Source organism: Cheilinus undulatus, linkage group 19 (genome assembly GCF_018320785.1).
Source record: "Cheilinus undulatus linkage group 19, ASM1832078v1, whole genome shotgun sequence".
NCBI lineage: Eukaryota > Metazoa > Chordata > Actinopteri > Labriformes > Labridae > Cheilinus > Cheilinus undulatus.
In genome coordinates, this window is record NC_054883.1 from 28796137 (window position 1) to 28812875 (window position 16739).

At 42.1% G+C, this 16739-nt stretch overlaps 1 protein-coding gene across 2 annotated transcripts in view; it reads right to left on the reverse strand.

The window, feature by feature from the left end:
- The window catches only part of nrp1a (neuropilin 1a), a 93821-nt gene that overhangs the window by 57403 nt on the left and 19679 nt on the right, over positions 1-16739 (reverse strand). For both annotated transcript variants that reach the window (XM_041814095.1, XM_041814094.1), the window contains exon 4: positions 9959-10140. In XM_041814095.1, coding sequence (XP_041670029.1) covers positions 9959-10140 — 182 coding nt within the window. The remainder of the gene's footprint in view (positions 1-9958; positions 10141-16739) is intronic.

A 16739-nucleotide genomic window follows, 5' to 3' on the forward strand; every position in this document is an offset into this window, starting at 1 on the left:
TTCCTTTAAAAAAATGTAAACCCTTTTTCTTTGAACAGAAATACCTTTTAACTGGTGATGATAACAATGAGGATGGGCAAATTGAACAAAACTATTTGGAAAGTGATGTCTGACCTCATAGCTAAGCCATGATGTGTGCAAATGTTAAGATGACAGGAAATAGAGCAGAAAAATCTGAGACAATGTAAATAGAGAATAATTACATAATTTTGAATAGAGGCTTAAAAGAAGGGGGGGAAGTGGCAACAATGGGTCAAAACTGGCAAAAAGAAGTGGTAAACATGCGCAAAAGGGGGCAAATATGGGTAAAAAAGTGGCAAAAACATGGCATAAAATGGCATTAAATAACAACAACTGGTGAAAACTGGCAAAAAGAGGTGGCGAACATGGGCGGAAAGGGCCAAAAATGGACAAAGAGCAGCACAATGGGTTTAAAAGGAAAGACAGCGGCAAAAAGTGACAAGAAGTGGCAAAAAGGGCATTAAACAACAAAAATGGGTTAAAACTGGCAAAAGAGGTGGGAAACATGGGCGAAAAGGGACAAAATGGGGAGAAAATAGCAACAATGGCTTAAGTGGCAAAAATGGACAAAAAGCAGCAAAATGGGTTTAAAAGGGCAAAACAGTGGCAAAAAAATTGACAAAAATTGGCAAAAAGTTGTAAAAACATGTTAAATTTTGGTTAAAAGTGGAAAAAAAATATTGGCAGAAAATGTGAAGAAAAGGGGTTAAAAAGTACCCCCCTTGCCCCCATTCCAAAATCTCTGGCACCCCCTCTTGGGGTGCCCAGACCCCAAGTGTGCTGAAAAGGGCAATAAAACATGCAATAAATTTAATGCTAAGAATGCACAGATTAAATACTCTTAATATTCAGGGTGGTTTTCTTATTCTTTGTATTTTTATCTTTTGTATCTTTTATGGCCTCCTAGATGCTCTGCCAGTTTTATAGACACAAACCACCATGGAATAAGAAAAAGCTGCTCAACTCAAACTGAACTTAAACTAAATTGCACTTGTTTCAGCATTTCTGTTTTGATTTTCTGTCCAGTTCCCTTATTTTTGTTATAGTTCGTAATGTATATTCTTATTTCCTCTCCAGTCTCAATGCCCCATAATCACCCTTAGGTCACCATTTCATGCATTGTTTCTGAATTACAGTGACAACAGCCCACTAACTTCTCAGTCGTCAACTTTTGAGTGCCTTGCTGGGTTTATTTCCCCAAAGAAAGGCCAGGCTGAAGACGTCACAACAAACCAGAGCAAGAGAGTGGCGAGAGAAGACAGAGTGCTCTGGTCGTTCCCAGCGGTGAGATAATCATCCAACAGATCTCTTTTATCTCGTGTCTCCACATGGGAGGGCTTCTGTCTCCGGCTCCCCTCTCTACACCCAGGATGCTTTGTGTTGATGTCTGCGTGTGTGGCATTCACTGATAGCTGTCATGCTCTCCTGTGGCAGCACCCATGTACAGCGTGTGTTCATGCATCTGTGTTGACAAGGAGCTCAAGAAGAGACAAATAAATCCTTTTGTCAGCCAAACGCTACCTCACACTCTGCCTCGGCCTTGTTCCTGTTTTTTCCTGCTGGATTTATCGCCTCAGTGGGAAAGGGGTTTCGGTAAATATGAGGGGGTTTGACTCAGGTAGTGCTGATAGAAAACACAAACAAAGCTTGTTCTATTTCATTTTAGATAAAACGGATTGTTTGACCACAGTAGTCCGGCCGCTGCTTTAAAAGCGGGTGATTTTACGGCAGAATGTTAGGAGGGAGACAAAGAAGTAACCTTGAACGAACATTCATCGACAACCTCCAACAGGCGCTCAAACATTTACTGCTGCAGTAATGGATTCCTTTAACTCCTGTTTATATTGGGCCCTTCTCCTACAGAGGGGAAGTAAACAAATGTCACTCTGCCTCGCTCGCTGAGTGATTAGTTTGTTTAATAGGACACGTCATAGCAGACAAAATGATATTTAATGGAGCTCTGATTTCAGCTTCAGGAGCGTAAGTGATCAATAATAATAAGTGTTAAATAAATATGGTTTCCACTGTTACTCTCCCTGATGACTTGTCCTCTATGTCTCTATTAGGCTGCTGCTCTAAGTGCTCAGAGCCAACTAGAGACCCGGCGTTAATCATTGCAACAACATCAGGCCAAAGAACAGGCGTTAAATGTGCTGCCTGGTTACTATTTTCATTTCTGAATCTGTCTCGCGCTCTCTTTTCATGTCTCGCACCTCTTTCCCCATCCTTCCCTCTCGTCTCAGTCAGGGTTATTAGTGGCCGGAGCCACGGGGGCTGAAGGTGTTGTTCTTGGACTGCAGAGTAAATCACCGCTGTTTATGTTCCACGCCGCTCTCTGGGCTGATCATTAGCCCAGTTCACAGCCCTCCACCACCCATTACTGCCCCCACCCCTGTCATACCTCCCCTCCTCTCCACTCTGTGTCTATGCCACACTGACAGAAGGGTTAATCGTCAGTGGAGAATTAACTCTTTCAGCTGTAAATCAAACATTAACCTGAAGCCTGCTGAGTGTCACTCACTGAAACAGATGGAGAGGCAGGTTTACCCATAAGCACACATACCCTGAGGCCCTGCTGACACAGTGCATTTACTGTGCCTGTGACGTTGCCTCCCACCAATCCAATGAGGGGTGACACGCTGCTGATGGGACGGTCGTTTCAGGGAGGGGTTACAGTCACTCTTGCTCCCTTTTAAGATATTTGCTGTCTTAGGTTTCCATGGGGGTTGTCTGTGCATGTTTTTGGTGCACGTTTGATGACAGTGCGCCTCCATGCCAGATGTGACCTATGCCATCAGGGCGTGCCGTCCATGAAAGCAGAATGTGCCCCCTATTAGGACCCACCCAACATGCATACATACTCTCACAGACACCTTGAAAGTGTTTTCACAGGTGTGTGGTAAAAGTGAAAGCGCCCACATAGCTGTGACATGATAAAAAGGGCTTTAACGTGAAGAGATGACGCCATGTACCTCAACGTGGGAGATTTGGACTAAATTCAATGTTATTTGTCTGAAACTACACAACCATGGCCACTCTTTGCACCAAGATCTATGCTACTTAGACATTAAAGTGGCTGACAGACAAATTACTTGCAAGGGTCCAAGATTTACATTGGGAGAAGCATGATGCAAAATCAAAAATGTGCACATCTTTAAAAAATAAAACAAAATTACAGTCTGTGATATATTAGTTCTGCATGTCAAGTAGTTCAGTGCTTTATCATAAAAGTAATCCATTACTGAAAAAATGTCTGTTTTCCTTGTCTTTGTTTTTGCTTGCACAAAGCGTGTGCACTGTTTCTGTTTCTCTCTGACAAGCTGCATACCTGCTGAAGGAAAACTACAGCCGTGTCATTGTGCAGTTATAGCTAAAAGGCAGAAGGGAAGCATTAACTTTGGGAAAATGCCCCAATATATTAAGTTTTTAAATGAAAGGGACAAGATCAACATAAAGATGACACATGAATTCAAAAGCTGATGTTACATTGTTTTCTCTGAAACGGTTGCATCTAAAACGCCATTCAGAACTTGAGGTTGTGTTTAAGAATGGGAAAAAATAGAGTTTAAAAAAGAGACTTTCGGAATCTACCCACTGTGGCTTATAGATAGGGTTCTATCAGTCCCAAATTATCTTCCCTGAATCAAGACCTTTATTCTGAAGAAAACAATATTTGGTATTACTACATGAATAACTAATCACAGGCAAAGCTGGCTTTGATGTTCTTGCTAGCAGATGCTGTGCAGCATAACTCTGGAGGACAAAAGCAATAAAACAAGGGATCTCAGCGTCCAATTATAAAATCAGCCTAACATAAGGGGACCTCTGTTTTTGATCAAAGAGTCAGTGTCTGTTTTGTGTGCCTGTTTACTTTGGCATGCACAAGTCCAGACTGAAATGCTTGAACCCATGTTTGGACACGGATCATTTCCGTGATAAAATGCTGATTAATAAGTGGAAATGTGTGCTGAGTCATTCTGCTGTGTAACTGAGAGAAGACAAGAGTGTGTGTGTCTGTGAACAGGAAGGCTCTAGTGGCACTATCTCTGCTTCCTCGCCCACATCAGTGGATCCTCTGCCAGCATTGATGTGGCTCTAAGAAAACTGCAGAGCTGTTAAAGGAAAACATATGTTGTGCATGTGTATCGACTTAAGAGGACTGATCTTTCCAGAGACTCTTAAGGAGATAGGATAAATACAGCTTTGAGACTTCTACAAAAGCTCCAGGATTTGGTGGAGGTTAACCCCACCTTGTCTTATTTTGTCCTGGTCTTTAGGGCTGACATCAGTGATTTTTGTTCCTACTTGTGGTTGTTTACATAGACTGTACACAAGAAGTTGATGTAGCCACCATGACGTCACCAATTTCTGGTATTTGGATTACCCTTCTGAAGACTTGAGTTCAGCATTTTTGTCATCCTTATCTTTGTGTTCTCTATCCAGAAGTGACCATATTTGGACTCAAAGGTGGTTATGCACTGAAACTGAAACCCTGATTGACCATCTGTCTAAGCAGGAACTTGTCAAACATACAAACCACAAACATATTGTCTGTTTTACTTATAGCACCAATATCTAAGAAAAAGAAATAAGCAACCATGGCTATAAATAGTAAGGGTATTTTCTATTGGCTTCCATACATTTCATATTCACCACTGCTGAGTCGACCCTGGGTTGATTGGGTGGAGGTTAACCCCACCTTGTCTTATTTGCCTGACCCTAAGGGCTGACACCAGTGATTTTTTGTTCCCACTTGTGGTTGTTTACAATGACTGTAAACAAAAGTTAATGTAACCACCATGACATCACCCATCTTGGGGTTTTATACTGCCATTTTTTGCAAGCTGTTTAGCATTTGTTCTATCCTTTTCTTAGTTTTTTTGAAGTGACTATATTTGGAATCAGGGTAGTAACCAAAGTCTTAACTGACCATATGCCTAAGCTGAAAATCAGCAGAGATAGCATGTCCTAATCTATACCCTCCTTTGTCTATCTTATGCCTGGGAGGATGGCATTTTAAATTATGAACATTGTACTGAGTTGAAGAAATCCTGAAATTTTACCATTGCCCCTTAATTTTGGATGCAAATATTGGTAGCATATGTACCTAAACTTATGAAATCCACAGCCAAAACTGGCTAACATATACAGGTGACACAGGCAGATAGTTACAGCTTATAAAGGCAAATATTTTCAGCAAATATGGGCTGATATTTACAGCTGATATAGGCCAATATTTACAGGTATTTAGGCCAGTATTTAGAGCCAGTTAAGACTAATATTTACACCTAGTATAGGCAGATATTTATAGCCAGTGTAGGCAGAAATTTACAGCTTATAAAGGCAAATATTCTCTGCCAATATGGGCTGCTATTTACAGCTATTGTAAACTGATACTTACAGGTAATTTAGGCCAGTATTCACAGCCAATTTAGACTGGTATTAACACCCAGTATAGGCATATATTTACAACTAATAAAGGCCAATATTTACTGCCATGATGGATTGATATTTACAGCTGACATAGGAAGATATTCACATCTTATAATAGCAAATATTTACAGCCAGTATAGGCAGATATGCTCAGCTGATATGTGCTGATATAGGCAGATATTCACAGCTTATAAAGGAAAATATTTGCAGTAGATATATGTCAGTATTTAGGGCAAATTTAGCAAAAATTTAGACTGATATTTACACCCTGTATAGGCTGATATTTATAGCTGATATATATGTAGATATAGGCTGATAGTTGCAGCTTATTTATGTGGATATTTACAGCTAGTATAGGTGGATTTTTACAGCTGTTAACTTGGTTGTAAGTAAAGGTAGACATTTTCATATAATTTTCCCACTTTTACAACCATTTTAGTCATTCCTGCTGGTTATTCAAAATCTCAGTATTAGGTATATCTGCATTAATTTTATGACTGAAATCAAGAGGTTGCATCCACCTCCTTTATACAGACTTTTGTTTATTAACTCAAGGCCATAGTTTGCACATCTCTTGTATTCCCTGTTTTAATACTGCCTTGAAGTTGAGGGTCTCCATAGAGATAACCAGCTTGCTAATCTGCATCCTTCAGCTGAAATATTCCTCACTCCCCTGACTTATCCCTCTCTTCTATCTCTTTCTCCCCCACCGTCTCATTTTTTCCGTCTCTTGCCAGACTTCAGCCAGCGGAGCGAGGCTGCCAATTTGCAGGCTATAAAATAAATAGCCCATGCTAATTAAGATGGTTGGATGGGAATGAGGAGCAGAGAGGGGTAAAGGCTGTTGTGGAAACAGCCACAGAGAGCCGCAAAACAACCTGCTCTTTTCCAATTAGACACTTTGCAGGCTACAGTTGACGAAAGACAGAGCTGCAAATGCCAGCTTGTTGATGTACAGAGTGAAAGTGTATTTACATAGTCTATGGCTTAAGTGGGTAAGCCCACACATGTAAACATACTTGTGTTCGTTGGCATATGATCCCTAAAGGGAGTTCATGTGTTTGCTTTGTGGTTATATTTATCTTCCATGTGACCTTTGCTTGCATGCACCCCCACATGAAAGGCAGTACCAGTCCCCGGGGTGGACTTCCCGTGATCTTCAGGCCTCTCATCACTCTGATAAACAGCCTTGCATTCTTTGCATTTCCCTTCATTGGCATGCACAAGCGCAAGCTTCCCATTCCTCCATCCGTTATCGGAGCATCTGTGTATCATCATTAACGTTACATGTGTTAGCCAACACAATGTTTTCCCAGCTAATACCCTGCTTGTTGATAAGCTGTACTAATCAGCTAGTTTGGAATCTCTTTTTTTTTGGTTGTCTCTCTTGCTCCAACAAACTGGGATGTTAACAGATCTCAGAACCTCGTTCTTAGCGACATGCAGTGCAGTAGTCAAAACAGAGCAATTTCAAGAGGGTCTGGCTTTTCTACGGCACACCCATGGCGATCTTGTCCACAGCGGGGTGGCACTAGTTGCAAAACAAGATGAAAAAGTTCAGCCTACAGCAACATCACTGATTCTCCATCAGATAGTCCCATCTCTTTAGTCATAGTTTTCTTCTAACATCTGAATTTCTTGCAAGATCTGTATTTTCTTGTATCCTAGTGCCTCAGCAGTTTCTCCCCCATCACTGCAACCCTAACACGCCTCATTTGTTATAAGTCTTGGCTAATAGATGAGACTGCGAAATACCAAGCTAATCATGGGAAGAATGCGGTACACTGAAGCTCCTTATTAAGGGGAATGAGGTGGCAGTTTGTGCGGATGAGTTTGTCGGGGTGGAGTGTCGCTTTGATCTTGTAAATGGACCCACACTCCACCAGCTGCCCTGCTGTGATGCTGACACACAAACACACACCATCCCAGATTAAAAGGAAGGAGGAACCTTACAAGGCCATTCATCATGTCTCTGAGGGTCATGGGAGGCTTTCCCATACACTGCTGCTAAGGTTAATTAATGAAAGTGGAGTCTGTAGCACCTGTCTGCCCACGAGTCACTCTGCAGATATGTCCCATCCTCCTCCTCCTTCCTTCAGTCTAAACAAAGACGTTGCAGCTAAGCAACAGGAAATTCTCTCCATGTTATGCTTTGTTCTGATAAGATAGACATCCCCTGAGGATATTTGTGTTTTATCACGCCTGATTCCTGAATAGGATTACTCAGAGCTCTTATTTTTAGCTTAACATTAAGGAAGGAAGCTCAAACCGATTCTAGTGCTTAAACAGACGAAGGTGAAAGCACTTTTCTAACCCTGTATCCAGTTCAGTTGCTTAAATTCTGCTTGCTTTGGACCGCAATCTGACAATGAACAGAATTAGTCAAATCAATGCTTAGCGGATGATGCCCTTGCTCATTGTACAGTGATTCACAGCACATAAAAACTGCTATGATTATGGAGCATATGGGACCATGATTCATTGCTTTTGAATGGAGCATATTGGCTGCCATATTGCAATTGCATAATTTGTCGCTCTGGTGCTTTGACTAAATCACAAACAAACCATGAAATTAGACAGAGAGGCGCTTTTTTTAATCCTCAAATCAAAAGTATTCCTACAACTTTCATCCAATCGTACTCTGTGTGTTTGATAGTTTTGGCTTAAGACAAATCTGGTTGCATTCGTCTGTGATGTGGAAATAATACAGTGTTTCAAAGAAAAAGGAGGCTTCTGTCAACAGTCTGGCATGTCAATGAGTATCAGAACAATTTTGGAAAGGTATTTTGATTAACAAAAAAGTGCTGTCACCATCAAATAATGATTACAAGTGTCAACAGCTTTTCATTTTGCCTTTTTTTTCTTTAAAGAAACCTCCTTGGTTTCTTCACAGGACAGCCTGTTGTTCAGTTGCAAATTAGAAGTGTTATCTTGAATGGCTGATGGAACATGTAGTTGCATTTCTATTGACAGGGGTGAGTCCAGACATTTTTGAATAGGGGTAGCCCAGCTGGGGTACTAACTCTCCACCAATCACTGCTAATTTAAAGAAAAACATGAAAATGGCAACAAACAGATCCTCATTCTTTTAGACTAAGGGGGAAATTTTCTGTTAAAAGTCACAACAGGCTGTTGCAATGTGATCCAGAATATCTGTTGGGAGTCTGGAAGTGTGGGACAACCATTAGGAATGAATGGGAATGGAGGAAAGTTAGTACTTTACAGCTCTAAATGTACCTGTATGCTGCAAATATCATCAGAAAATATATTAATTTTATAACAATGATATACGATCAACAGAATAAACCTTGTGGGTAAGTGATCGAATAATGATGTGCTGTTCATGAAGAAGCCTGTTCTTTAATGTTAGCCAAAGTAGCTAGCTTTCATTTGAGTACCAGTTTCCTTTCCTCCATCCTTTGTTGTAATTTAGTCCTCCCTCAAAAGATGACAATGTTCCCAAATAAGTAGCTGTTTGGGAGGCAAACAACCAGCTTTACTGAGCTGAGCCAAACGATCTGGATCTCCCCGCTGTGAAGCACAGTGGTGGCAGCATCATGCTGTGAGGATGCTTCTCAGCAGCTTGATGAATGGCTTGTAAACGGTAAAATGAATGAATTATAGGACAATCTCATTCCACCTACAAGAGAACTAAGGCTTAGGAGATGATTTATTTCCCAGCAGGACAATAACCTGAAGAGTACAGCGGAAGCTACACAGAAATGGTTTAAAAACAGTAAGGTGAACGTTCTGGAGTGGTCAAGTCAAAGCCTAGACCTCAATCAAATAGAGAATTTGTGGCTGGACTTGAAAAGAGCTGTTCAAGCTTGATCCTCATGCAGCCTGACAGAGCTTGAGCAGTTCTGCAAGGAAGAATGGAGTAAAATTGTGGTGTCCAGATGTGCAAGCCTGATTGAGACCTGTCCACACAGACTCAGTGCTGTGATTGTGGCCAAAGGTGATTCTACTAACCTCTACTGACTTGAAGGGGTTGAATATGTATGATGTCACTTAACACAAAGTGTATGACAGGGATTTTACAAGAACAGTTACAAGATTAGTCACTTCTAGCAAGATAACTATTAGGGTAGCCACAAACATGCTTAGGTTGTAATGATGTGTAGATGGGCAAACTCATATTTCCATGGAAAATCAGCTGTAGCTTTAATTTTTAGAGACACAGTCAAACATGGTGGCTCACCAGTTTAACATTTCTGCTGCGTGAAGCAACCAGGTTAATGAAAATGGTTTCCTTAACCTGTGAAATACAGCAATAGCATGAGCAATACCCTCGAGATGTAAAAGTGTCTGCAGGGTTTTTCTCTTGAAATAATAACTAGGTGACACACTTAGTTTGATAAAAATAATCCAATGACGAAACACTCACACCATATGAACTACAGATGTGGGTGTAGGTCTAATATCTCCAGTATAAGTGACATTTTAGGATATATACCAAATTGTATGGATATAACAGAAGCCCTAGCTGTCTCAGGCCACCCACCTGTCTTGAAGATCTCGTATCTGATGGAGAAACCTGCTCCATGAGTCTCGTAGTCAGAGACAAATTTGATGAAGAGCTGGTTTCCTGAAGAGACAACCGGAGAAGGAGCGATCTTTCCACAGTACTTCCCCACAAGCTGACCGGTCTCATCCACACCGTCCCGCACCTCCACATAGTCATACCTGATAAAAAGAAAAAAAAAAAAAAAGGGAAAAGAAGCAGTGTTAGCTTAGTTTTCCTCCCTTTGGGTTTCTCTTTGTTGATGTAAATTGGATTTGTTGGAAATTAGGCTCATGTTGTGCCTGAACACACAGATAACCACATACATCCATACTCAGAGGAGCAGCGCAGCATATTGTGCAGGTAATGTAGTGGAAATGAAACACAGTGTACTAATGAGGTCTCAGGTTAAAACTCAGGAACAGGTGGGCAGGTTTTGCTTTCATTACGCACAAACACAAGCGCATTTGCCGCAGAGGTTTGTGCCCCGAGCAGGTCGAGTTTACGTAACTGTTTCAGCTGGGCTGAACACTTGTCTATCAGCTGTTTCACCACAGCACAACACCAACAGACTGTGTGGGCCTGTTTTATAGGAGAAAATGGGAATTGAAAGTGATAATATCTCACCCTTTGGCTTAGGCTGTTGTTTAGAATGAAGCAGGTGTTAAAGCTGTTAAACAGTACAGCATCACGGTGAAATGGAATTTCAGACCCACGGCTACAGGAGGGAGAGCCGCCTAATTGAGTCAGCGAAGAGTTTAGGAGCAAAAGAGGAAAACAGCTTTGAAATAAGGCTTTGGAACGGGAGCTGCGGCACACATACACATGGATGGTATCTGGCATGTGAAACCCAAGCTGGTGAAAGAGAAATTAGACTGACTGGCCAATGAGGGTGGTCCAAACAGCCTCTGGGTCGCTTTCTGAATATGTGTGTGGTTGGATTTCAGGCACTTTTTGGATTAAATACTTCAAATTGTGGTTTTCACTCCAGTGCGTGTGTATGTGTAAGTTTGCATGATGCTTCAGATGACTTTTCCGTGCTGTGTTCTGACTGTGAGTAACACAACTGAGCGTCTATCCAAACGCTGATTTCACTTCTACAGTTTCCTAATTGCCCGTAACGCCGATTCCGGCCAAGTTCTCGTCTCTCTGAGGCCTCTTAGCGAGCATACTCATGCTGATGACCTGCTGCGATGGTCCTCCATCTTCATCACTCGGATAGAAAAAATGCAATAAGTACAAAAATGCATTCTGGTGTATGCAAGTGTAATTTTCAGCAGGTGTGCAAGCGCTTTAGTCACACACATGCTCTTTCTACTTTCTCTAAGAAGTATGTGCCTTCTGGGCAAAAGGGGCCTGTTTTCATAGTTTTTCTTGATTCCCAAATTACTGTCAAAACATCACGTCTCCTTAGCAGCTCGGGCGTTCACACAAAAAGGCGATTTACACTTTGAATGATGGCTCAGGGTGGGCTAAATCCCTCAGGTGGGGCCTTTCTTGTATCCGCACGCACTCTTTGGCACCTTGGTTTCCTTCTCTTTCCTCAAAAGTATTTTAAAAACAAAAAAATGAGGTAGATTTGGGGAGTTAAGGGAGAAGCGTCCTTTGGGTTTTTTACATAAATATTAAGGCGAGTACTAAGAGGCAGCTTGTGAGAGGAAAGGACAGAGTGTTACTAAATGTAGAGCTGGTGCTGCTTGAAATTGGCTCCCCGGAGGAGGTGCGGAGGATGGATGACTTCACTCATCTTTCTGCTTGGATAGAGTGATCTGAGGTGATATTGAGCTGTCAGCATGCATCAAGTGCCCTCTCTTCATCCCTCTTTTAAATTTTCAGATTGCTGGGTTAAAGGTTTGCAACATGAAGCTGCTGTCTGTCTTTAAAACTAGGCCACGAGGCAGTCCTGAAACCTTAGCACAAGTGGACAAAAGGCATATGGGAGACACCATTGTTTGGTCTGACAGGAGCAAAATGATGCTTTTTGGGCATCAGACAAGACGCTTTGTTTGGCGGACATCAATCACTGCACATCACCACAAACGCACCATCCCCACTGAGGTATGGTGGTGGCAGCATCATGCTGTGGGGATGCTTCTCAGCGGCTGGCCCTGGAAGGCTTAGAGGGTAAAACGAACGCATCAAACGCCTTCTCTTCATCCTGCCTTTGAATCTTCAGTTTGCTGGGTTAAAGTTTTTGCAACAAAAAGCTGCTTGCTGTATTTCTTAAAACTAGCCCACAAGGCAGTCCTGAAACCTTAGAACAAGTGTCATCAAAACTGGCTTCAATCTATTTCTTTCACTTTTCTTCTTTACATATTTCTAAATCTCTTAATCCATTTTCTTTTCAGACCATCTCTTCCTCTTTTCTCACTGGGCTTACAAGTGCTGCTTTGTTTCAGGCTACTTCATCATCTGCAGCAAAGAAAAAAACACAAGCTTCACATGGTGTTTACAATATTTACCCCAGGCTATGTAGCATCACTTATTATTTAGTTAGCCCCTGTAGATCCCTGCACCAGCATTCAGTGTTATTCTTTCCTGCTAGGATGATATCATCGTCTAGTTTCATCACGAGAATAAATATTTATGGTGCTTGTAAAGCTACAACACTCATCCTTGTTAAGGGAAAGACAGCGAGAGAACTTTTAAAAGCCTTTTCTCACTGTTAACCTACATTATAGCCATGTGAAAAAAAGATGTTCCAAGAAGATGCAATGGCTACATTTCCACTCCTATACTCTTCTCTCCTCTCCTCCTTTCACTTCCCATCTCACAAACACTGAGCATCAATCTTCCTGTGGCCCTGCTCTCTTCTATCAGCCGACTTATAATTCACCTCAGAGCCTCTGTCTCTGCAGCCCCCCTCCGACCCCCATGCAAGTGCCAAAAGCTGAGCATTGCCAGACATCTAAAAAATTGATGCTGAGATGCATCACTGAGCTGCAGTGCAGCTGAAGGAGCCAAGAGTGTAAAAGTGTTTGGTTGTATGTTTTCTGTGTACATGCACCATGTACTATGCCCAAATAAAGTATTCACCCGTTGGATGTTTTACCCTTTTTTTTGATTTTATAAATCAGTGCTGGTCCATTTATTTTGGTTATTTCAACCAAAAAAAAATCTCTTTAATGTCACAGTGAAGACAGTTTTATGCAAAGTAATGTCAATCAAGTGAAAACATGTTATGTAACTCCATAAACATTCACCCTCTTCAAGTATTTAGTAGGTGCACCTTTGGCTGCAATCACAGCACTGGGTCTGTGTGGATAGGTGTCAATCAGGCCTGTGCGTTTGGACACTGCAATTTTACTCCATTCATCTTTGCAAAACTGCTCAAGCTCTATCAGGTTGCATGGGGTGTAAACAGCCCTTTTCAAACTCAGCCACAAATTCTCTATTTGATTGAGGTCTAGGCTATGACTCAAGAACATTAACCTTGTTGTCTTAAAACTATTTCTGTGTAGCTATCAGTGTATACTTTGGGTCATCGTTTTACTGGAAAATAAGTCCTCTTCCAAGCCATAGTTCTCTTGCAGACTGTATCAGAATGTCCTCCACGATTTTCCATTATTTTGCCAAATTCATTCTAACCTCTACCTATACAAGCCTTCCAGGGCTGGCTGCTGAGAAGCATCCCCACAGTATGATGCTGCAACCACTGTGTGCTTCACAGAGGGGATGGTGTTTGTGGTGATGTGCTAGTGTTTGGTGTCCGCCAAACACAATGTCTCCTGGCTTATTCTCTCCACTAACCTTGTCCTTGAGTTTTCTGGATCGTTCTTTGTCTTAATGGCGTAATGGTAGCCAGGAATACTGATTAACCAGTGACTGGACACTCCAGACACAGGTGTCTTTATACTACAATCAATTGAGACACACTCACTATTTACTAAATGTGAAAATATTAGCACTAATTAGCTGGGCCTCTATTGAATTCTGTTAGTCACATGCATGCAATCACTTATTCTAAACTACATATTTTTATTTAATGGTCATAACCTTATAGGAACCGGTTTTCAATTTGATGCTAAAGACTTTCTTTAATTTTTTTTTTTTTTTTTTTGCCAAAATTGCTAAAATACAGTGACTATGATTGATTTATAAAATCACTAAAAGGGTAAAAGATCCAAAGAGATAAACATTTTTCATAGGCACTGTATTGTGCATTAGTAATGAGTGTTTCTATGTCTACACATGATGTCAGTCAGCCAATGTTTTCATTTCCCCTGCCCTCACGAACCCTTTATTCACCATCCAAACAAGAGCAACACTCTTATTTTTGTTTCCAATTCAACTCTCACACCTCCAGAAAAAGCTGTTTATTGCATTTTTACCCTGGCGTACCATCAGCTCAGATGGCCCTCTTAAAAAGCAGCGCAGCGGGAGAGGGGGATGCAGATGGAATGGAGAAAACGCCCCGGGGGTCCTCGCTGCGCTCTATGTACGAGGGAAAGAAAAGAAAAGGAGACCTCCCTTGTAAAATGTCTCTATTTGTGCCTAAATGACTGGCGTGTCAGCCTGAGCCGCAGCAGTTCTGCACAATTGGGTCCACACTGCGCTCTTCTTTGTTAACAGAGATCCATCCAGGTCTTATCATGTGGAAGACATTATAAGGAATGCTTTCCAGAGCGGTTCATACAAGCAAAAGGGTCTTCTCTTGCCTGGCGTGTTAAATGTGGCTCTAATCTGTTGCTCTAAACACCTGTAGGGACTATGAATGCAGAATCAACTGGGAAAATGACCTCTGTTAGGATGAAAAGGAATAACTTGGCTGCACGTTTTAAGGGTTTTCTCCTCATTTAACCCAGCAAGTTAAACTTTGATTCCTCTTCTTTAGGGGCCTTTTTAAAGCTTTTTTACATCGTATCACTGCTGTTGTTGTGTCTTTCATTCCCCATGACAATACGATCCAGTTGAGCCATGCACCTATTTATCCGTCTAGTCGGCTTTGGGTCTGGGTGGGCCTGCCAGCACGCCACAACACACATCCACAGATGATTACACACACGCAGGCACACAGTGAGCAGCCTACCACAGTGCTAATAGTAAAAACGGTTTGCCAATCCAGTGGGGAAATTAAAGGGAAAAAAGAGAGGGGGCGAAGGGGGGTGAATGTAATTCTCAACGACCTTCGCTTCACCGACTCAAATGTATTAGCCTGCCTTCTTTCTTCAGGCACAGAGAGAAAGCAATCCGCTAGTGTCAAACAAGAACATTAGCCCTCCTTGCAAAGCCAAAGAGAAGGCGACAAACCGTCGGCCTAACAATATAACACTTATACTGCCTGAAGCTTTCCCATGGATATAATCTGTCCTCCCTCTATAAATGTCCGCTTGATATGGTTCTACAAAAGCAGTGCAATCTGAGGCAACGGAATAACGCTATGACAGACTGCATAAGCCTCACACAATTGGTTAGATTTCTTAATCAGACCATTTACAAGCTGTGGAAACCCCCCAGAACAAGAGCTCTTTTCTTTGTTACTACTCCCTTTTAGTTCTGCTGTGAGGGGAGCAAATGCCCTGCACTTTTCTCAAGCATGTCTCTTTCTGCTGCTGTCACAGTATAGCCAGCCATTTCACAAAAACATGTCACCTACAGCATGTCAAAACATCTCTGCGTAACACAAGAGGAAAAGCCTAAACAACAGGCATGGGGCAGCTCTGTGAGGCCCAGGGGACTTAGGACTAAGTTGTCAGCTGTCAGAAAAGTTAAAAAAAATATATCCCCTAGACTTCATGTGTTAAGGAGTCTTGGTTAACAAACTGTCACTTGGGGCTCCGGAAAAACATCATTAACATTTGTACAAGGGGGCACAAGACAAGCTGATCTTCAACTTACGTTCTCCAAGCCCTGAGGGGACATACCTCGCTGAAATAAAATTCTCCCTCCTGGACTGCCTCCCTCTTGCATGTGACATTCATTAACCCGCTCTAGAATGACGGGTTCCCTCTTTCCTTTGGCTCAGTCCAGCTGTAATGACCCCCTTGTCAGCTTGCCTGGACGTATTAAAAGAGGGAAAAAAGGCTGCAGTAAACCTGTTTTACATCTTAATGTCTTCAGCTAAAGACATTAAGCCTAATTGACTCGCCAACAGTATACGGCGTCCATTAAAGGTCAGGATCTCATCGCTGGAACAGACGCTTGACCGTGAAGCATGAAGTTTATTTTAGCTATCACCCTCCCCGTTGATGTCTCCACTCCTGAATCTGCTGAAAGGAGTTGTGCTGTAACCCGTCCAGCGGGATAAACCGCCGACCAATCAGAGGGTTCAGAAGTGGTTCCTTGTCAGCGAAGGGGAGAAGGGCATGATTGCTTCGCTCACCACCACACTGCCACATGGATTGATGGAGGGAGATATAAAAAAAGATGGATGAAAAGACGGAGAAACTCCCACCCAGACGGCTCAGCTGCGCTCCTCCAAGTGGCCTCTTTGGGTGTCACCCCCACATGCTTACCCTAGTTGTATTTTTAGACATGGGGGCTGTTTGTGATTTCGCGGCAGCCTTGGCTACATGTTTATAAAGCATATTTCCTTTCCTGAACAGCAATTATCATTAGCATTGATGGATTTAGCGTGCCTCTATCCATTAGCTTTCCTAATTACACTGTCGAGAGATCTGCTGTCGCCAACAATCAAATTAATGAATTTGGCTATTTAGGCTCAATTATTGTATCCCCCTCCCTCTGCAACATGCACAATAATCCTTTATTTGGAAATATGAGCACAGACTGACAGAGGGAGATTTCTGCCCCAAGGGGGGAATCCTGTCAGCTCAGCACA